This window comes from Lissotriton helveticus, chromosome 6 (genome assembly GCF_964261635.1).
Source record: "Lissotriton helveticus chromosome 6, aLisHel1.1, whole genome shotgun sequence".
Lineage (NCBI taxonomy): Eukaryota > Metazoa > Chordata > Amphibia > Caudata > Salamandridae > Lissotriton > Lissotriton helveticus.
The window spans coordinates 1,585,394,676-1,585,417,721 of NC_136067.1; the positions used below are offsets into that span (position 1 = coordinate 1,585,394,676).

Below are 23,046 nucleotides of genomic sequence, written 5' to 3' on the forward strand. Positions count from 1 at the left end.
TACCACTTTCAAGCCAGTCCACAGTTGCCCATTGAGCCTACTGACTCTCAAAACCATCTTCCTTGTTGAAATGACTAAAGCACAAGAGTGAGGTCCATGCCCCAGCCGCATTACACTGCTTTTTAAAAAAAACAATTTTTACAAGCTGTTGCTGAGGAGCAGGGCAGCCTTTTTGCCTAAAGTTGTGACACCTTTTTACGTTCAGCAATCTATCACCTTTCTAGCATTATTTACTCCCTCCTCACCCCTCAAAGGAGGAGAGGCTCCATGGATTGGACCTGAAAAGAGCCTCAAGCTTTTAGAACGTTGGCAAAAAAGACCATTGGATGAACGATCAGCTTTTTGTGGGATTGTCCAGGGCTAAGAAAGGCGGTGCAGAAAAGTGCTCTGTTGAGGTAGATAGTCCTCTGCCTCAGGATCTGCTACGTAGTCGCCAAGAAACCGACTGTGGAAGGACTGAGGACTCATACCCTCAGGGCCAAGGCTGTTACCTCTACCCTGGTATGCCGAGTGCCTGGTCTTGACACCTGCCACACCGCGATGTGGATGTCTGTGCACACGTTAACAAACCACTACTGCCTTGACTGCCAGGTCCAGTGGGAAGTACATTTTGCCAGTTAGGTCATGCTGATCTGAGCCCATTGCACAGACCCATCCACCTTTTAATTTGACATCTATTCTTAAGGTGAGCAATCTGCGGTTAAACGTATCAGTCAAAAGAAGTTTCTTACTTCAGTAATTTGCTTTCTGGTGGATGCTGCCCTTTCTTCTCCTCGTTCTGTGGAGTGATCTATTTTTACCATATAAAGAGGTCCCAAATTAGAAGTGCACACCGGTACCTCCAAGTGCATTTTTCATTTTGGAGGGTACTGAAAGAGTCTAGCAAGAAACAGACATCAGCATGCAGGGGTTGCAGCTATATGTGGCTCAGCCTAGTCACTTCTTGGGCAAAATAAGGTAACCCAGAGCTGCAGGGTGCCACCTAGCTGCATTCAGGAGCTCTTCTTTGAAAAGGTCTGCAATCAGTTTGGCATTTGGGGGAATATTCTAACGGTTACCAATCTGCAGTCTCTAGCTTTAGGTCCTTTATGAATCTTACGAACCTGGCCAAACTATTGAAAAGATGGGTTACACAACAATTTCAAAATTCTTTGAGCTTCAACTTTTCCCCAGTACAGTGATGTTTTAGACCCCACCACTGTACTGAGACCATGCTCCTCAGGGTTTGTAGAAACATTCATAATCTGTTGGAGTCTCCTGTGTTACTGTTAGTGCTACTGGATCTCTGTGTGGCCTTTGACACATTGAATCACTGCATCCTGTTGAAGCATGTAGCCATGCTGCTCAAGATCTCACCGAAAGTCATCAGCTGTTTCCACTCTTTATCTTCTTGGTTGTGCTCCATACAATTTAAATGTCAAACCTTTCCTGTCAGGTTAACAGTTTGCAATGTGGAGTAGCACAATGGTCATTATTATCCTGGTTACTTTTCAATATTTATTTACATCCCCTGTTTGAGAGTTTCAGAGATCCCATCGTTCTTTTGCAACAATTTCAAAACTTCACCCATTTAAGGACTCCACATAAATTGTTTTTCCTTCGAGTCATTTGTATGTGATATTTAGTCTTTGTCGGCTAATCGACTTTGACTTAAAGTAGCAACATTGAGATTGTCATCTTTGGATAAAATGGTATAACAACCCTCCTTACTTTAGGTCATTCCTGTAAATTTGGCTGATGACCATACCCTGCTAAAATAAAAAAATAAAATGTGGGCTCTCCTTTCAAAGCAAATGCTTATTTTGCCCCACAAATTAGATCAGTGTTTAGGAGCTGCTGCTTGCGCTTTCAAAAGAAATATGTAAACCTACTCTTTCATTCGATAAAATGGGGCTTTAGGGTGTCCACATTAAATGTGACTGGATTATTGTAATATTCTCTATAGAAGTGTTCCAGTATTTCTTAAATGAACAGTTGCACAGAGGCCAGAGGTAATAGTTCAGCTCCATCATGGGCCATAGCAGAAGGGACCATGTCTCAGCTAGTCGCAGACTCCTATAGTGGTTGCTGAACATATTCAGTTCATGATTGGCTGCTTGGCATTTACGCGCTTTACGCACTTAGCTAACTCATTTTAGGTAGCTTCCTAACTGAAGTGTCCTACCCCTAGTATATCGCACCTGGTAAAAAGTAGTCGGTCATTCAGTGTGTGAACCCTTCTGCAGACCCCCCTACATAATATTCCTAGCAGCACAAGATTTTCTCCATTAGTGGGATTGGAGAGCTTGAAGCACTCCAGAAGCAATTGTATATCTTTCCCCTGCATAGCCATACCCTTTCCCTTGCACGTTAATGTTCAAGGATATTGTTCACAGTGAGGGGAGAATGTTGCACAGCACCTTTCTAATTTCATGGCAAAATGTTAGTCCATGGTCAGAAGTGCAGATGCCTTCTTTACCCCAGTGCCATTCTCATGACTAATCTTCATTTACCAGACCCTTCCGTAGGTTGTGTGCTGGCAAACAGCCCTTCTTTCCTTTTCATATATTCTGTCTAGTTAATGAGGGTCACTGGAACACAGCATAAATAATACGCACAAGACCTGCAGTGTCACAATTGTTGGTCTGTGGGGCATGTAGATTGGGTGTGATGATAGTGGTATTCAAATGGATGAGGATTGGGAGAAGGGCAGTGGATTAGGGGATATACCTAAAATGCTGGGTATTTCAGAGCAATAAGACCCTCATTATGAATGCACTCTACCCCAATGTAGATATGTCAACGAAGTTAAGGCTAGAGAAAAGGGAAGGTTGGGTTAATGCAAGTTACATTAGGAATGTCTGCCGAACTGATTGGGCTTTTATTTCTTTTACCATCAAAAGGGTGAGTAACATTTAACTGGGTGGTTATTTGACTGTCTAACTACACTGGATAGTTAGCGAAGCTTTGGACAGAATTTTAGACTAAGTACTGTGCACCCATTCATTGGATAATATAAGTAATCCGCACTTGTATATTGCAAAGAGGTCACTATAACTTCACAGATGTAGGTCGAAGCTAGATAAATTGTTTATTTTAGGAAGCCATCATGTAGGAAATTAGAAATTTGACTCAATTGAACTAATGAATAGTTATCCTTTGCTTGGCAATTCATTATCTTAAATTAATGTAAGAGTTAAATAATTTGAAAGCAACATTCACTAAATTATTTCTCCAGTTATTGCCTGAGGATCCAAATCAGTGCTCTTACTGAATGTACAAAGTGCCTGTAGGACTAAAGGCAAGCAGAATTATATAACTTCTGCTACCAAGCGAATATTAAACCTGAAAATTAAAAATACATTATAGAAATGTTCTGCTTTAATCCTCCAGGACAAGAGCAGTTCATAATTTCTGCTGTGTCAGATTTGAATTATTTGACTTTAAAGAGCTGAGAATAATTTGGCAATAAACAAAAGAAAAATGAAGATCATGCATTTGAAGTCAAAGAATTATAGAAACAAACGTTACTCAGTGCAGTCTGACCACTACATTTACATGCATTGTTTTATAGCTAAGTGTGGGTTACTACTTGTTCAAAATAGACTGTTCAGTAACTCTTATGTCTTTTACAGGTTGGTCCAAGCGGACAAGTTGTTGGAATAGATCATATCAAAGAGTTAGTAGATGACTCTATCAATAATGTAAATAAAGATGACCCTACCTTGTTGTCGTCAGAAAGAGTGAAATTGATAGGTGAGCTTTCAGATAATTTGAAATGTTTTTACAATAGTTTTGTTATTTCTGATGGAGAAATGATATCAAAGTGCCAAACAACAGAATTGTGCCAAGTGCAGCATATTTTTCTGCTTTCCTACAATGTTCTTCCTATGAAGGTACATTGAATAAGCTAGTTGAGTGTCACTAAATGCGCGCAATGATAAAATGTGTAGAAGTAAAATTGCAAAATATGAATAATCTGTATCCACTTAAATTTTAATGACTGTTTATATCTTGAGTTGAATGCACTGTACATGTACAACATTGATAGATTACACTTGAATGTATTGGTTTTTTGTAGCAGATCCATAGCTGGGTAAGAAGGGAGGTATTGTAGTTTAATAGGGCCCATGCAGGCAATTAAATGCATCAAGTCGATATTTACATTTCACATATAAAAAATTGCTTTATATTCCAGTTATTTGCAATTTGACAGATGAAGATTATTTGTCCAGACCTGTATTATTGTCAGTCAAGTGCCAAAGCTGGGATTAGAACCCAGGTCTTCAGGTACTGAAGTGTGCAGTTCAGCCTATGCCATGCCTCTAACTATACAGTGTTTGTTCTATTGCTTCATCAATAACTTTTTCCTATCTCCCCGCCATGTTCTTGTTGTAATACACTGTCAAAGGATCTGGTATAGCACCTCAGGTGGCTTGAGATATTTCTACTACTATGATCGATTCTCTTTAACATGCTTCACTGTTCCTTGGCAGTAGATCGGCTCTATATGACATACCTAATATAAATTAAGTTTTCATTTAGATTATACAAATGTTGAAATATTTGCTTTTAGCATTACTCTGAATCTTTCATGAGAAACACTACTAAGACGTAAAGGGGTAACTAGTGACCTAGCAAATGCCAGCTCTAAAACGCAATGTTCAAATTAAGGGGTGTGCCCTCCGGTGGAAGCTTGAAGGCATAGTCCAAGGAGTGTACCACTTTAGTGTACAGTTAGCTGAAAAGAGTCACTAAAGAAATCTCTTGTCTGTATCTACGATCTGATAGAGACATATAGCCGCAGATTCCTTAACTTAGAATATCCCCAGGCGTCATACTGGATCCAGAATTATTTTTGCAGTAGCACCTCTGCGCACTGGGGGACGGCGCCTCACTGCCCTGCCCTGACGTAGTCCACGGACGTGATGTCTGCAAGGTCATATAAGTCCCTCCCGGCCCGCTGATGTCAGTATCCTTCTTTTCCGCGTGCAACGCGGATCCGTAGTAAGCGGTTCCTCTGGCCTGTTTTCAGGTCCTTTTTTGACTCTTTACGTCTGGAACATTGTGCGATGCCTTCGGGCTTTAAAACGTGTACCTTCTGTTCGCAGCAAATGTCTGCGACAGCCCCTCACCGTACCTGTATGTGGTCTCTGGGCGAACACCACGACTCGACGGATTGCAACGCCTGCCAACACCTCAAGCCGAAGTCCCGGTGGGAGCACAGGATGAAGCTGCTTTCAGCTAGTCTGTCCCGGTCGTAGTCGTCTCGGCCCCCGGCCTCATCGGCTGCAGGTCCCTCTGGCAGTGGGTTCCATTTGCGGCGTTGGCCGCCCTCTGCTTCCCAGGTGCGTCGTTCGCCTCGCTCGGGTAAGTCACAGCGCATGTCGCCGAGGTCCTAGACCTCATGTCCTTCTGTTGTCAGGGGCACTAGTTCCCGAATCCTCCTGATGTGCGCCCCTGGGAGTTGCTCCTCCCTTATCCACCTTATCCTAGTATGGGGGCGACTCGGACCCAAATGGAGGCCTATGCCGCGGCCCTGCAGTCCTCCCTTGGATCTCCTCCTCTCCCTGGTGCGTCCTCTGAGCCTCCGCTACGTGCGGGGTTTCCGGCGGGTTCGTCCCCGACGCCAACTGAGCCCCTTGCCTTTAGGGATGATTGAGTTATGGTGTCATCAGGGCGCGGCGCGGTCCCCCAGTTCGACCCGTAGAACCCCTGCCGCGCCGCATAGCCCAGTGGGGCTCCCTGTGGCTGCGCAAGTGGTTGCTGGTGCTTCCCGCCTTGCTTTGAGCACGCCTCAGCCTTCCGCACATGCGACAGGACAGGTGCCTCCCCGACTCCATTCCCTACTTTGGAGTTGGAGCCTGTTGTGGTTGTGGTTGAGGCTGAGTCGGCGTCGTAGGCTTGCCTCCCCGGCTCCTGCGTCGTCCCCTTCTTCGGAAGTGGAGCTTGTTGTGGTTGACGTGGACTCTGCGCCGGACAAGGTCGACTCGACGCCTGATGGGGCCGGCGCCGGGCGAGGCAGGGTCGACGCCAACTGAAGTTGCCCTGGCGCCGCCCCGACACCGGATTATTGAGTCCTCTCCGGAGGCTTCTGGGGGGAGTTCGGCATCGCCTCAACACGGATCTGTCCTTGCCTCTCCACCCCCCCTTGGAATTTGTGGCCCTGGCAGACTCCCTGCCTCCTCAGGAGCCCCATCAGGACCCTCATTGGTCAATAGGGCTTCCTTCTTTTGGGCATTGGTCACATTCTCAGGTCATTGGTCAACCTCCTTGGGGTGGGAGACTTAGTTTACAGCCCTCACCCACAGATGAGTTGCTCTCCCCTCCTCGGAGGGCTGCCGGTGCCTCCTTTGCTTCTCGGGTTCTGAGTATGCAACCCCCTTCGGTCCTCCTGCCAGTTGACCCTCTGTTGGATGTCCTCCACCACGGTTCGGGGAATGTAGAGCCCCTTCTACCCTTCAAAGCCTCTCTTTATGATGCCCTTTTGGGCACCTGGGCTCGGCCAGCTTCCGGTGGTTCATTCTATCTTGCACCGCCTCCGTCCTGCTCCACATGATCCAGTTTGCTTATTTGTTCACCCAGATGTTCAGGGTTTTGTCCTGCAAACTGCTTTCCCTTCCTTGCCTCAGCTGCTGCTTCCTCCCTCTCGGGAGTCCAGATGGCTGGAGTCGTGGGGGCGTAACATTTTCGCCTCCAAAAGCGCTGCTCTTCGATTACTACTTGGCTTGGGCTACTTCTGCCCTTTGGTACTCTGCTGAGTCTCTCTTATCGGCCACTTCTGAGGGTGCTCGTGTTGACCTCCTTCATCTTCTCTTCTCTGTGACGGCCGTGATCTGACGGAATTTACAATCCGTTCTGCCCTGGAGACCACGGATACCTTAGGCCGAGCTATGGCTGGTTTGGTTGGCCTTCGGCGCCATGCTAGGTTGCGGGTTGGCGTCTTTCGGGAGAATATCCGGGAACACCTAGTTGACCTACCTTTTGATGGGGTCCTTTTGTTTGATGCCCATGCAGATTCAGCTGTTCAGCGCCTCCTTGCGGACTTTCGTCCTCCCCCATAGGTCTGTATTTTGCAGGTCTCATTTAACATGTTCTGGGTTGGTTATCCTTTTATTCAGCGTCCACCAGTTGCACTATGCGTTTTTTAGGCTGGCAGTAAGCCTACTGTGGCGGTGTTCCACAGATTGTTTGTGTTCAGTCTTCTGTCTATCGTTTGCCCTAAGAGGTGTTCCCCCGTGGTTCTTGGGGATGTGCCATACTCCAAGTGAGGTACCTGTATGCTATTGTATAGATCTGCTATGAGTCAGGCGGGCATAGAGGTCCCTTTGGACTCTCTGTGTCCATTGACGCCATTGTCTTACCGTTGCACGGTGTTCAGTGTCCTGCCTTTTGTCGCGATCTATACGCCATGGGTCTCGCCATGCATGAGCCTTGCATCTGTGCCTCAATCTCCTCTTTTGGTAGTTATGTCTTCGTGTTTCAAGGAGCAATTCAGTGCTTGTACTCAAGCTTGCCTCATTCTGCATGGCGGTGTCTTTGCTAGTACGTTTAAGTGCGCTTCTGTGCCTTTTCCTGCATCTTTGGCATGAAGGGTTCCTTGCGTTCCACTCCCTGGGGTGGTCTGCCCGCTACACGATGCTTCTTTCTTGGTGTTCATATACCAAACAGTCCCACTCTTCCGTGGGGGGGGGGGGGAGGGGGGAGTTCTCCTCACAGTCGGAGGAAGTGGTCTGGAGATCTGAGGTTCTTCTCAACAGTTATGCGTGTTCCTATTGGCACTTTCTGTGCCTCTGCGGCCACTCCTTTCGGATTTGTCTTTTTCACTGGGTGTCCCCCTACTCTGTCCCCTGTGCCTGTGCTGCACCCTGTTTCTCTGCATTTTTTGGCTGAGTTCTCACCTCGGCCTTCAAGCTGTCTGGTTGGGCAGCTCCATGCTATTTTTAGCTTCGCTGTCTGCTCTGTGTATGTTTTAGTAGTGGTCCGCTTCAGCGTGCCTCCTAGTGATGCTGTTCAGCCCTGCCACTCCTTTTGGTGACTAGGTCTGCACTTGGCGTGTCTTTTGTTCCCCCCTGTACTTCTAAGATGTTAATCATTTCCTGCTGCTTGCCCTTCGCTTCCTGGATGTGGCCTCTCCGGCCTCCTTTTCGTGGGATAGCCTGGTAGGCTCAGGTTACATTTATTCATGTTATCCTCTTGCTTTTGTTGGTGTCCACTTACTGCACCATTGAGGTAGCAGTAGTCCTTCTTACTCCTTTGTTCTGGACTCTCTCTTCTGGGATATGGCTAGTGCTGTTTATGCATCTCATACTCATACAGGTATGTTGTCGCCATACTGGCAGTTTGTGATGCCTTGCCTTTTGCTCTTCAAGCTACTTGGGTTGCTGTCTAGCTCTTCCGCCACAGCCTTCCCCATAGTCCGTCACTCTGTTGCCGGTCAGTACTTCGGGCACTTTCTGTTGTTCTGTCACAGACCCTCCTCACCCTTGGGATATGGCTGTGGTATCTATTCTAAGTTAAGGAATCTGCGGCTAGATGTCTCGGTCAGATCTACAAGTTACTTACCTTCGGTAACGATGTATCTGGTAGAGACGTTGTCTAGCCGCACTTTAACGCCCACCCATCCTGCGAGGACCTTGCCAGGGGGGCTTCTCCACTTTGCCTCCTTTCAGTTGCCATTGGTTTTCTTACAGGGTGCTTACATGGTTATACCCTTTTTAGGTCTCGCCTGAGGCAGCGCATGTGCTGGCCTGGCGAGACATTTAGTGAGTGGGCTTGTAAAATCCGACCACACGTTTTTCGTCTCGCCTAGAGCGTGCGGATACGCGCACAGGTACGCGCATAGCCACCATCTGGCTTTCCTCTCGTCATGGCTTTCCTCTCGTCATGGCCCGATACCCCTGTTCTCTGCAGAAGGATCGGATTTCTGTGTGATGGCACGCCTCCCCAGCGCACGCGCTCTCACTCGCACACACAACACACGCGTACACAACTCTCGGGCTTGTTTCACAGGCTTTGTCCCAATGTGTGTCTCAACACCCACGCTCCCGTCTACTGTTCTGGCATTTAATGAAGCTCCGTGGCCCCCAGGCGCCCTCTGGTGTTGGTTCAGACGTGTGCGCCGAGTTCCAGTGCTAGAGTCGCCGGACATTGGAGTCTTTGTAGCCTTTGATGGGACACGGTACGTTAAAACAGTGTCTAAGCCTCGTGCAGGGCGAAGAATAGTAAGGTTTCACTTGTCCATATTCTGTTCAGTGTTTTATCAACATGGGGAACGGTGCATGCTCGAGAGAGTTGAGTAGTGTTTGGATTTGTTGTTGTCGGGGATGGAGTGGGCAGCGTTTGCTCCGTACTGCTGTGCGAAGCACCGATGCATGAATTGGCTGGGCTTGGCAGTGCACAGATGGCTTGTAGGATGTTGGCTTGTTTTTTAGACCTTCAGCGCGAGGCGCGCGACTCCACTTTCCCCTCGCACTTTGTTGTACCATTAAGGACAATGTTGAAATGCATTGTTGGCACTGGTGCGCTAGTTTGGAAAGATGGCATTGAGTGGCACTGATAGCACACCGCTTTTTAGACGTCTTTAAAAGAGTCTTTCGATGCCGCATGTGATTTTTTTTTTTATCTGCTTTTATATTTGTTTCACACATTTTCTCTCCTCTTGTAAAGGTTTTCATGATTAATACAAATTCTGATTCATTATACAAGGTCACATTTGTTTTTTAGGCTCCGCGAGATTAAGTGCAAGGCCCAGAATCACAGGACGTTGAGCCTCCCGCGAGACTCGAACATTGGTCCCTATTTATACAGTTGTAGCTCTGGCCCTAAAGCCACATCCTTTCCTCTTTCACTTTCGATTTTTTTGGGAAAGGCAAGAAAAGACATTTGCAGAGGCTGAACCTTATGACTAGTGAGCACCTGATGCCACAAAATGTGTAGTTTCTAGTTTTGCAGTACAACAAAATGGTATGCCAAACACCTTACTGGCATGGCATACCCTGCCAAAGTGGGCACCTCTGGTGCGGTGCTTGAAGTGGTACATACAAGAGGTCTACCTACTGCTTTAGCAGGCAGCTTTATGTGAAAGGGTATTTGTTTTGTACAATGCTACCCTCGCCTAACAAATGTATGTCATCAAGGGTGTGTCTCTGTTTCAAAATGCATATGCATTCATGGCTTTGTCCGGCTTGGGACCCATACTTATTCTTTCACATGACAAACGATGCTACACAGTTGTTAATTGGACATTACTAGGGCTGTACAACTTGTTAATGATGCTGGCGAAATTCACGTGGCACACATAATATCTAGAAATTTTACAGGAAATGTTTTTTTATCACTTTATTTAGTGAGGATGCACCTCGTGTAAAAAACAAGCCTCGCCAAAAGACATTTTTGCTCGTATTTCGAAAGACTGTTTATGTAAGGGGCAACACTTCAGTTGAAAAGTAACACAACATATACTGCCAAACCACATTTTGCTAAACAAGTACAATTTTTCAAAGTTTCATGAAATTTAGTGAAATTTCAGAATGAAAACTAAGCAATGCTACACACCCATATGGGTCACCTTCTGAATAAGAGTGGGCAACTGGTGCATCTACAAGCAAAGTTAATAAACCAACTGTGAAATTGTAGTTATGACATCAATAAAGAGATTTTATATGATAATGACAGCTGCTTACTTATAAGAACTACAACATTTTAAAATTGTGTATGTGCGTGTCTTCGCACTGTATAGCACCGTCATTACAGAAAGACTAGCTTTATTCAGAGCTTTATAGACTTTGAAATGACCGGTCTGTTTATGCATCTTTATTTACAGTCTGCTGTAGCGCCTGCATGGCACTGTTAACCACCTCAGAGTGCTTTGAGGGCTGTGCAGAGAGAGACAAATGCTTAGACAATTGTAATAGCCGTCATTGGTCGCTAGAATGATGTGCCAAAGCCGTGCTTATTGCAGGGAGCTCAGGACACAACTAATGACAAGCATTGGCATTGCCAATAGGTCTCGCTTTTGGGACCTTATAAGTATTTAGTTATGCAGCTCAATATCCTTGGTGCAACAACATTAACTGTTGCATGGCTATACGCTTATAAGGTACAAGGTTTAGCCATGCAACAGCTGATGATGTTGCACCAAGGATATTGTGCTGCAAAACTAAATACTTATAAGGTCCCAAAAGCGAGACCTATTGGCTATGCCAATGCTTGTTAAAAATTGCCATATGTGGCTGCCTCTCTCCAGGTGGCTTCTTTCCTGTAAAACGGTGCCTTTTGATTCACCATCAGGATATTCTTCTTCTTCAGTATTGGGGTGTCTTTCATAGATTCACATGCTTGAATATCCTCCCGTCGTCGAAGTGGGAGTCCCACGGTACATAACCTAGCAATAACACAAGCATATATGCATAAAAGAAAGAAAAAACATAGTTTTCCATAAATATACAATATATCACTTCTCTGATATATCATAGTCATTATGTTTTGGTCCAAATTCCAGCCAATCAGGCATCAGCATCCTCTTAGAATATTCTCCCCAGAGGCTCAGGCCCTCAGATTTTCTACCGCATGTCGTGTGAAGGGAGTCTCCCTGAGCTCTGCTCAGTTTTCTTCTCATTTCTTCTCAGAAACTCAACTTTGATGATGTCTACCACCAAGAAGTCTCCCTTCAGACCTTGTGGAGCCTGTGGAAATCAAGAGACTTCATTCTGAAGACCCTCATAAAAAGTGCATATATTGCCTATATCCTGAACACCAGGTAAAGGACTGTAAAATATGTAGAACCTTCTCTCAGAAGACACTCCTGTGGCTACAGAAGTTGAAGACTTCAGAGAACCCTCTCTCAGATGTGGAGAGTATGTCATCAGTCAAGACTTCTTCTTCATTGAAAAGAACCAGTGAACATCAAAAGGTTTCTCCAAAACCTAAAGTGGTGAAAAAACATCATGGGGATAAGCCCACTATCCAACCTTCAACTTCAAAAGGGGTAATTTCTCCCCCTCAGAGTCTTTCTGTACCTTCTACGCCCCAGAGATCTGACTCTCAGGCGTCAAAGACTCCATCTACACAGTTTTTACCTCAGAAACGATCTCGTCGACGAGCTCATCGTCTCTTCCCCCGTTGACCAGAGCTGCTGTCGTCACGTCTACGTCTTCAACATCCAGTTCTATGAAGCCGGCTATGATCCTCTCGTCGACATCTTCACCGTCGACGTTTATATCCATTAAGGTGAGGCCCATTTCGTCTATGGTGCCTTTGACCTCGTTGACGGTGTCAACCAATCACAAGAAGAAGGTTTCATCGGCGGCGGCTTTGTCGGCGGTGGCTTCAGCGGCGGCGGCTTCGTTGACAGTAACAGCTGCTTCCAGGGATCTGGTACCATTGAAATATCTTCGAGCTCTTTGCTTCAACATTCCTCTTTGGATACCCTAATGCCAATTCAAACTCCTTCTCAACCTCCAGCTGAATTATTTTCTTCTGATGATGAGGCATCTGAGGATGATGAAAGATTCCGGGCTGCTCGCAGTCCCTCTGAACTAAATCGTGGGGATTTACCTACCGCAATCGAACCCAATATTGCTGCAAACGTCTGGCAAAAGCACTTCAAGCAGCTAATCTCCATAGAGAATGAGGACACAGAAGCAGAAACGCCAATCCCTCCTCTTAAACAGTCCTCCGATCCTTTTACCTTAACTGATATCAGGAAGGCGATTGCAGGACTTACTGCTGGAAAGGCACCTGGTTTGGACGGGGTGCCGGGCGACTTATATAAACATGAACCTGGAATATGGGCACCCTAACTTATGGTCTTATTCAATGGAGTGCTGGGGGGGAATGAGAATACCAGGAACTTGGCTGGGAGCAGAGATGGTCCCGATATTTAAAAAGGGGTCGCCTCTGCTTCCAGCCAACTATCGCCCAATCAGCCTCATTGACGTGTCCCAAAAACTGTTTGGTAGATTGGTTCTTGATAGGTTGTTAGGCTGGATGGAGGAGACGGACATTTTGAGCCCTCTCCAAGCGGGTTTTATAAAAGGAGTCTCAACAGTCGACCAAATATTAAGACTGAACATCATATATTGGAAGACAGTGTTTTCAGAAGGTGGGACTTTGTATGCGGTTTTTGTGGACCTTCGCGCCACCTTCGATTTAGTCCCTAGGGCTAAATTGTGGGCGGTGCTGGCCGAACTGGGTATTCCAGGAGATATTCTCCATGTGTTAGTCAGGCTGCACACAGAAAATTATGCCCGTGTGAGATACGGAAAGGGCGGCAGATTGACAGACAAATTCCCAGTTCGCAGAGGGGTAAGGCAGGGCTGCGTCTTGGCGCCGACCCTGTTTTGCTTATTTGTGAACGGGGTGATGGAGTATCTGAATAGGATCCCTAACATCGATGCGCCGCAATTGAACAGCAGCAAGGTGCCTGCGATCATGTTCGCGGATGACACCCTTGGGGCTGCAGAGGATTCTGAACGGGTTTCTGGGGTTTTGTAATGAGAGGGGCCTAGAAATAAACCCTTCGAAAACAAAGTTTATGGTCCTCAACCCCAGACCCAAAAGCTGCCCAAATCCCTATCTAGGATCCATAACTTTAGAAAGAGTACACGTAATAGAATATCTAGGCATAACCCTCAACCATAACCTGACTTGGTTGCCACACAAAATAAAAGCAACCACAAAACTATCCCAGAGGGCAGGTGCCATTACAAGAATCGCCAAAAAATCACCCCTTCGTCCACTGGCACCCGCCATTCACATTTATAAAGCCCAAGCCCGGTGGGCCATTACATACGGAGGTGAGCTATGGGGACATATACCACTGCACACTGTGCAGGTTGCAGAAAACAATTTCATAAGACAATTGGCTGCACTCCCCCCGAGCACTCCATTACTACCCCTAAGAATGGACCTGGCATTACGACCAATTTCAGAGGCACTGGGACTAAAACCACTGACTTACTGGAGGCGTCTGTGGAGTAGTCAAGAACTAGTACACTACAGAAATGAACTCCAGGAATTATTGAGATCATCCTACGCCACCAAAATCCCGTGGATAAAGTACTTGCCCCAGTATTGGAACTTTCATAGATTCCCATGCTTTGTATCATTCCCCGTCGTCGGAATGGGAGCCTCGGTAGTATAAAAACCATAGAGAAACCCAGGCCTAGGCCTCATCTCATTTTGTATCCTATCACCCTCTTTTTGTAAAAAGAGACCAAATTTTTGCCAGAACCAATCAGAGCAGCCTCACCCTCTGGAACCTTCCTGAGACAGCTCAGAGCCTCAGATTTTTCTACCGCACGTTGTGCTAGGGAGTCTCCTCTGATCTCTGCTCAGTTTTTCTCAACTTTCTGGTTGATTCTTCTAGATTTTTTCTTCAAATTCGAGATGTCTGACAAGGAGAAGAAGGCATTGTTTCGGGCCTGTGCCTCTTGTGGGAAAAAACGTCTGTTTGTGGAGGACAAGCATGAGAACTGTATTTACTGCTTGTATCCGGACCACAAGGCCCCAGACTGCAAGATCTGCAGGACCTTCTCCACCAAGACTCTTCGGGACAGAGAGGGTCGTCTGTTAACCTGGCTGCAGAAAATGAAGACTCGCAAGGAGGTGATCTCTTCAGATGAGGAGGATTCCACATCTTTTGCTTCCTCCCATCGATCAAGAAAGAGGGGTAGGTCTCCTACTGCAGCTTCTACATCGGAGGTCCCTCTTCATGCCTCTCACAAGATCTCTGATAGGTCTGAGAAGGCTGGTCCCCTTCAATCTCCTCACGGAAGTGAAAAGGAGAGGCAGGGACAGAGGGACATGTGTACGTCTCTCGGAGTCCCAGAGCTATGGTCCAACCCGGAAGTAGCGGCTCTGGGGCTTTCCAGAAAGGAACTTTCAACCCTGTTTTATAGCACCATGCTTCAGAAAACCATCAACTCTATACGGGATGGATCCCTAACGGATACATTTATTAAAATAAAAGACTCCTACAGTCCCGAATATGTACTAGACACCATGATGCCTGTATCTGCTCGGAAGATTTTCATGCAATGGAGATACGGTTCTCTCCCCCTGAGGTCCATTACTAAATCCTGGGCTGGTAATTTGGAAACAGGGGAGTGCCCAGCATGCAACTACAAACTGGAAAGCGATCTCCACGTGGTCTTGTTCTGCAGAGCTTATAGCAGAATTAGAAGATATTGGTTGGTCCCTTATCTGAGGAATTTGGGCTTTCGCACCTATGCCCCGGCCTACAGAGTCCTAAAGACTGACCTATCGGCACCAACAGTGTTCGCAATGGCGAAATTCCTGACGGCAATGTGGCGTTTACGTGCAATAACTCTTAGGAACTCCAAGTTTTATGAATATCTTCCCCTTCTTTTTTATTACTTAAAATACATTTTCTAGTAATCTGATTGTAATTATAAGTGGGGGGTATTCTTTTTATAATATTTTTTATAATGTTTTTAATGATGAAAATCGTTTGTATATCTTTTATGATCTTTTTACGATGAAATAAAGATTACTTGAAGCTTCAATTCTAAAATGTCAGGACTCTGAGGATGAGGACCTAAAAGAAGAGGATTTTTCTACTTGTGACACGCAGCCTGAACCACAAATTCCTATGGCACAGATGCCTTTAACTCCTATGCCTTTAACTCCTATTTCTAATCTCCAATTCATGCTAGATGATTACTACCGCCGTTTTCCAAGTTCAATACAGGCCTCTCCAGCACATCAAGCGCCTATTCAACCTCAACCTTAATAAGGAATCAGTTACCACACCTTCTGTGTCGACGGCCAAGGATCAACATCCGGATGCCCATCAGGTCGTAGAGGAGGACAATGACTATTATAACGAAGATGATGATGACGACGACAGAGAAGAGCCCGAGAGCTGAACGTGAGGCCATGGTCTTAATGTAATGTGCAAATTGCGTATGGCCTTTGAAGACTCTCAAATCCTTTATAACAGTTCGGGGGTCAGCCGAGTGCTAAGGCTAAACCCACAGGAACCTAGAGCATGAATCCACTGCCACCAAGATGTACTTGTAAACCCCGTCAGATTGTAGGGGGACGCAGTGGTCCAAATAGACATATGTGAGAGGTCTATCGGATATCAGTAACTGTGTCTGTGGTGGACGTGCTACGGTGGAACCCTTCATCTGCTGGCAAATGTCGCACTTAAGGACGAAGCCCTTAGTCTGCTGGGTAAGATCTGGCCACCAATCCCGTTATTTCAGCAAAGAAACTGTCACAATGATACCTGCGTGTGCTGAGCCCAGACCCTTGTGTGCAGCTAGTATTAAACCTTATCTGCGATCCATGTTTGGTATTACTCTGCCCCCCCCCCTCCCCCCCCCCCCTTCTTGGATTTTGAGCATATGGTATATTTTGTGTATCTGACTTGGAGTACTTGAGTGGAAAACCTTTTGGTAAGGCTGTGCTGTTTTTACGAGAAGCGATGACTGCTACCATTATCAGTCTGTGTACTCTCGTGCTAAAACAAGGGATTGAAGCAACAGCAGCAGTTTGCACTATCGCCTTGGCTGCTTCATCAGTCAATGAATTCCCTTCAACGTGCACGCCAACACATTGATGACTCAGTGTATGAATAGCCTGAGCCCGCAGCAAGCACTTTTTCAGCTCTGCCACTTGTTTCCAAAGTAATTTGCTTTGATTTGCAACCTTTTGAATCTCTAAATCCATTCTGGCCCCAGTAGTGAAGATATTCATTATATGTAGGCTGTCCGGATTTCGGTTTAAACCAAGTCTGCCCGAGACTACCCTACCGGATGAAAATCAGCTGAGCCGGTTTACACCGAGTGACACTGATTTTCATAGTTGTTGCATAGCTGTTGCACCGTATTTGCACCATTTGGCCACTTGATGGAGCCATATCCTTATAATGTGAATGTGAGCTTTACATAAAAGATACTTACTTTGTCTTAATGCACGTGCAGCGGCTACCCTTTAACTTAAAGGCGCATAAAGACAAATCTCGGGGGGCGCGTTTTGTCAGTCACGTGATTACGACCTTAGTGGGAATACAGGCAAGTGGTAAACAGAAAGCAGTGTGTGAACTGACAGGCCCTTTGGAGCTGGGGCAGGTGGAAAGGGGGAGACCCGTGACCTCGAGCAGAGCAGGGCAGGCGTCGGGCCATGGTTAACGCAGGACAAGTGGCAGTATTTGTAACAGCAAGTGGCAGAATAACTGCTGCACCCAGAGGAACAATTCAGTGGGGCATGCAGGAGCTGCACGCCGAGACCCCAGCTCCCCTCGGAGCAAGGTTAACTAATGTACACACCATTCAGCCAGCACACAACCCGCTGCGCTGCCTGTGTGGGGCCACATACGGACTCAGTGGTGACGGGCGGCCTGAGTCCTTAAAGCGTGGGCCCCTCACGGGCCGCATCTGTCCCCCAGAACAAGAGCCTGATGTGCTGCAGCCCCGCTCCGCCCTCCGGGGCAATAATTAAAAAAAAAAAAAAGATTCTTACTTTGGCATTAATGTGATGCTTTGTGTCAGCGAAAGAAGCAGTTGAGTTTCCTGACAACACGTTTTAAATAGCAGTTGACACAACACATTTCCTGCCCCTCTGAAACCAACTTTCTTTTGGAAACTGTACAAATATCATTTGTTTTGTCCGGGCTGAAGCTGCAGAGAATCCACAAATACCTTTAGATACCATCATGAAATGGACACGATGGAGTGAGTCAATTTGCATTACTGAATTGTTAGAGGTTTCTTTTGCCCCAGCTGGCGTTGTTGTTTGTAAATAGGGACTGCAGTGTATTCTGGGAGGAGAGTGGCGAGCCTGTCAGCAGGCTGTCGTATCTTCACACCGGGACGGGTCAGTGTGCACCCTCTGGTGGTGAGGTGCCTGCTGAGAGGAGGACGCAGCGCGTTTTAGGCTCTCTCTGATGCGAAGCAGCCAAACAGGCTGCAGGGACAGATGCCTCAGAGGTACATTCTTCGTGAAAGCGTTGCCGCTGCGACCTGGTTGCTGCTCAGAATCCCTTCATTAGCATGTCTGATTAAAACACGCAGTCCCCCATTCCTGCTCCCAGCATGAGGCAAGGCAGAGGGATGAGTCCCGGGGGTCCCCTTATCATTCACTCTCAGGCTAATCCCCAAAACACCCACAGGTGACATTGCAATGTAAAGTACTTGGCTAAACACAGGCTGGGCTCTCCCGCGCCCTCTCTAAACACCGCACTGTTTGCCCTATTATTAGACAAAACCTCTCAGAGGACAATGCGCTTCTCTGAGATTTACTGTTTAGATTTACTGTTGGTTGTGGTTTTAAAACACGTAATCCCGCAGTAATTGTTTTTCTGAATCAAGAGGTAAATGGATTTGCACTAAGAAACTTCCTCGGGACAGGCACATCTTTAAATTATTACTTTGCTCCCATTGAAATAATGGCCTGTACCCTCATCGCCTGGTTGATTTCTTGGTTTAGGGCTGTTAATTGATTCGGCACCTGTGTTTTTCTTTCTTCTGGGGTCATTTTACATTCAGGTGTCACTGAATGCCGTGTTTTAACTTAATTCAATGAATTCAGTAATTTAAAATGCAAAAACAACACTATCAAGCTATTTCATTCATTCAAAATCAGGACTATTTGAGATTATTGCCGGAGTCTCCCAAAAAAAGTGATCATCATAAAAGTATCACCGAATTCTTGATTTAATTGGACTGATCTAGCAAACACATTTAGTAATTGCTTTAAATAGTGTGTTCTTTGCCCCTTTTCAACTATGTATGTTGTAATATTAACACATCTTTCTTATATAAATATGCACACACATATAGACATATATTTATATATGTGGTATAGTCCCCAGTAGAAGTTGCTTTTTTATTCTGAACAGTAATGAGTTTAGAATGTTACCACAGTGAAGATTAGTTATGTTTTGTTAAAATCCATTTTGGTAAAATAACCCTGCAACCTAAGAAGCAATAATTCTTCTCGCTTTCTTTTTTTGAGAGTGTTCTCAGTAGTTTGAATAATACATTTTGTCGCGGCAAGGGATTCACAGATGTGATTTTATAGCATGATCCCTCACTGCCTGTAAAGAAGCTTCTGCAGTTTGCAAACGTATTCAAAATGCGAGAGCAAAAATGGAAGTAAGAGTAATAAGAAAGGACAAATAGTAAAAAGTAACAAAATTAAGGAAAAGGAAAGTAAGAAAAGGGCGAAAAGAAGGATAAAAATAAAAAGAATACTGAAATGCGAGATTTTGCCTGCGCTCTGGGCACAGTCCACAGTTATCATGTAAGTAGAGACACTAACCTTCCAACCTTTGCACCCGACCCTTGAAGAGCTTCTGAGGAGACGGAGCCCTCACTGACCTGTTATTGGTATTTGTCACTCAAGAACATTCCTGCACGGGGCAGCAATACACATTCATACCATGCCAAGAATATTTGCTAACACATTTTTTTAAAGAAAAAGACCCCCCAAGAATGTTTTCCCCTCAAAATATATCCAACAGTGTGAGAAGTTGGCCTGATATGCAGTGCTCACTATTCTAGTGATCACTATGTATCAGTCCAAACAACCCTTATTGATGATTGGTTGTAAGTCAACCTTATAGACCAGCTATCCTAGTAGCATGGATACGAGCAGTCTAAGGCTAAGACTCTAGAGGGCGTGTTAAGCCAGCTGTTTTACCATCACATTACCCCTTGAACACCCAGTGAAAGGACACCACACAAGTTGTTATGAAAATAAACAGTGTATTTATTTATAACAAGACTACCCTGGCTCTTTATGAGACAGGGAGCTAAGCGCACAACAAAACTCTTATAAAAATACTTCAAGTCGCACAATTTACACAAATGCCCGAGGTGCCCGAAAAACCATATACTCTAAAAGTGGAATGCGAATTACTAGCAGGTAAGTAACGATTCTCAGAGGCTTTAGAAACGCTAGGCCTACAATACTGAACACTCAGGTTAGGAGCAGGAGGCCTAGGGGCGCCACGTGCAGAGTGGGAACTCTCACGCGCTAGGCGGGAAAAAGCCTATGGAAGCTAGTATTCACAAAGTTAGTGTTCTCGGGCGAACCCGACTAGGTAGGTCAAAAACGAAAGTTGCACACACATATAGACATATATTTATATATGTGGTATAGTCCCCAGTAGAAGTTGCTTTTTTATTCTGAACAGTAATGAGTTTAGAATGTTACCACAGTGAAGATTAGTTATGTTTTGTTAAAATCCATTTTGGTAAAATAACCCTGCAACCTAAGAAGCAATAATTCTTCTCGCTTTCTTTTTTTGAGAGTGTTCTCAGTAGTTTGAATAATACATTTTGTCGCGGCAAGGGATTCACAGATGTGATTTTATAGCATGATCCCTCACTGCCTGTAAAGAAGCTTCTGCAGTTTGCAAACGTATTCAAAATGCGAGAGCAAAAATGGAAGTAAGAGTAATAAGAAAGGACAAATAGTAAAAAGTAACAAAATTAAGGAAAAGGAAAGTAAGAAAAGGGCGAAAAGAAGGATAAAAATAAAAAGAATACTGAAATGCGAGATTTTGCCTGCGCTCTGGGCACAGTCCACAGTTATCATGTAAGTAGAGACACTAACCTTCCAACCTTTGCACCCGACCCTTGAAGAGCTTCTGAGGAGACTGAGCCCTCACTGACCTGTTATTGGTATTTGTCACTCAAGAACATTCCTGCACGGGGCAGCAATACACATTCATACCATGCCAAGAATATTTGCTAACACATTTTTTTAAAGAAAAAGACCCCCCAAGAATGTTTTCCCCTCAAAATATGTCCAACAGTGTGAGAAGTTGGCCTGATATGCAGTGCTCACTATTCTAGTGATCACTATGTATCAGTCCAAACAACCCTTATTGATGATTGCTTGTAAGTCAACCTTATAGACCAGCTATCCTAGTAGCATGGATACGAGCAGTCTAAGGCTAAGACTCTAGAGGGCGTGTTAAGCCAGCTGTTTTACCATCACATTACCCCTTGAACACCCAGTGAAAGGACACCACACAAGTTGTTATGAAAATAAACAGATATTTATTTATAACAAGACTACCCTGAACTCTTTATGAGTCAGGGAGCTAAGCACACAACAAAACTCTTACGAAAATACTTTAAGTCGCACAATTTACACAAATGCCCGAGGGGCACGAAAAACCATATACTCTAAAAGTGGAATGCGAATTACTAGCAGGTAAGTAACGATTCTCAGAGGCTTTAGAAACGCTAGGCCTACAATACTGAACACTCAGGTTAGGAGCAGGAGGCCTAGGGGCGCCACGTGCAGAGTGGGAACTCTCACGCGCTAGGCGGGAAAAAGCCTATGGAAGCTAGTATTCACAAAGTTAGTGTTCTCGGGCGAACCCGACTAGGTAGGTCAAAAACGAAAGTGGATCTGGACCCTTGGATAGTGAGGCTATGCTGAGGCACCGAAATGCCGAAGTTACCTAGCCCAGGGGCTGCAGCTGCATAGGTCTGAAAAGACGTCGAGATTCTCCGTTGACGAACCAGGAGCCTGAAGGAAAGGAGTTGCTGGCAGGCGACCAGTGAAGATTGTTCGGGTGATCCAAGCCTGGATCGAAGATAGATGACACCTGAAAGCAGAGGGGACCAAGTTCGTGACTACTAGCCAGTAGTCAGGTGGCACCAGGAGGGCACCGGATGAGTCACCTCGACTAGGTGAGTGGGCGACGCTGGGCTCTGTAGTCTCACGGACCAGGAGGCGTTGTCGGCGACCAGGATGGAGGTACGAGCTGTCCCACGATGGATGATGCTCTCGACGTCGCTGGACCCAGGATTGGGGCAACAAGTCTTGGCAAATTCAAGCCCACGCGGTGGACCTAAAATGGCGTCTGGAGTGGACCAGGAGGGTCCGGGGTGCTCCTCTCTTGGAAGGGAGCAAGGGCCAGTCTGGAGCAACCAGACCAGCTACAGTGATGTCGTCGGGCGTCGTTAAGAAGGCCACAAGCCAGCGGGCTAGTAGCCAAACAACGCGGTGAGCAGCAAAAAGCAGAAGGGCCCCACGCAGATCGTGGAGATGCTGGGAGGCTGAACTTCGGTGCTGGGGCTGCTCAGGGTCGGGGCTTCTCGGACCCCAAAGCACTCACCAGAGGATCCCTCGGCGGTCGTGCTGGAAAGAAGTCGTGCAGTCTTGAAGATGGCCGGTCCCTCGAGGTCTCGTCGCACCCACCGTTCTCAGCTTAGCTGTAGAGGTGGGTAGAGGTCAGAGGTGCCAGGGAAGCCGGTTCTCGTCGAGATGGGCAGTCAGATTCCGGAGGAAGGACTTGCAGCAGACCGCAGTGTTCTTAAGATGGTGCCTGCGGATGCAGGGTGACTACTCCTTAGTCACAAGGAAGAATCTTGAAGAAGAAATCTTGATGTCCTTTCGTAGAAAGTCGTGTCTTGATTCCAAAGATGATCTAATTTGGAAGGGGGCCAGGTCCTACCTTTATCCTGCAAAAAAGGGCTGGCACGCGACTAAGTCCTGCCCTATGGGTGGGACCAGGAGGGGGGTGGTTACACCCCTCTCCTTTGGCGGGCTTTCCCCAGGCCAGGGGCTGGAGTGCCCCTGGAACTGGTTTCAGCCGGCCTATGCACAGTGAGCACCGGGGTGCCACTTGCAGTCACCTTCCTCTAAAGCCCTGCCTACCTAGAATACACAAAATCCTGTCTGGGACGGTGCTGGCACCGCCCCTGGCAGGAAACCCTTTGTCCTTGCCTCCTGCTCTGGGAGGACTCCCAGCAGCAGGAGGGCAGACTTGTGTGGCAGCATCCATTTTGTGGATGCTAAGGCTCTGTCTGACTTTAACCGGGGTTATAGGTTACATACATGTCGTGTCCCTCTAGAAGGGTGGAATGCTAACCCCGTCGCCAGAATTGGCGAGGGGTTAGTATTCCAATTTGTATGACACCTTACTCGACATGTTTTGATAAAGCGATACCAGAGTTGGCATATAACCGCGAGGATTATAATGCACTTAAGAGTATATGGTATGCGATATCATGGAAACGGCTAAGGGATGGATCCCGAAAGCCGCAGACAGGCTCAGCTCATGCCAGAGCA

The 23,046-nt window shown here is 46.2% G+C and overlaps 1 protein-coding gene across 4 annotated transcripts in view; it reads left to right on the forward strand.

Annotated features, from left to right (window-relative positions):
• The window catches only part of LOC144763614 (protein-L-isoaspartate(D-aspartate) O-methyltransferase), a 243,623-nt gene that overhangs the window by 139,369 nt on the left and 81,208 nt on the right, over nt 1-23,046 (forward strand). For all 4 annotated transcript variants that reach the window (XM_078649378.1, XM_078649377.1, XM_078649380.1 and 1 more), the window contains exon 5: nt 3,615-3,735. In XM_078649378.1, coding sequence (XP_078505504.1) covers nt 3,615-3,735 — 121 coding nt within the window. The remainder of the gene's footprint in view (nt 1-3,614; nt 3,736-23,046) is intronic.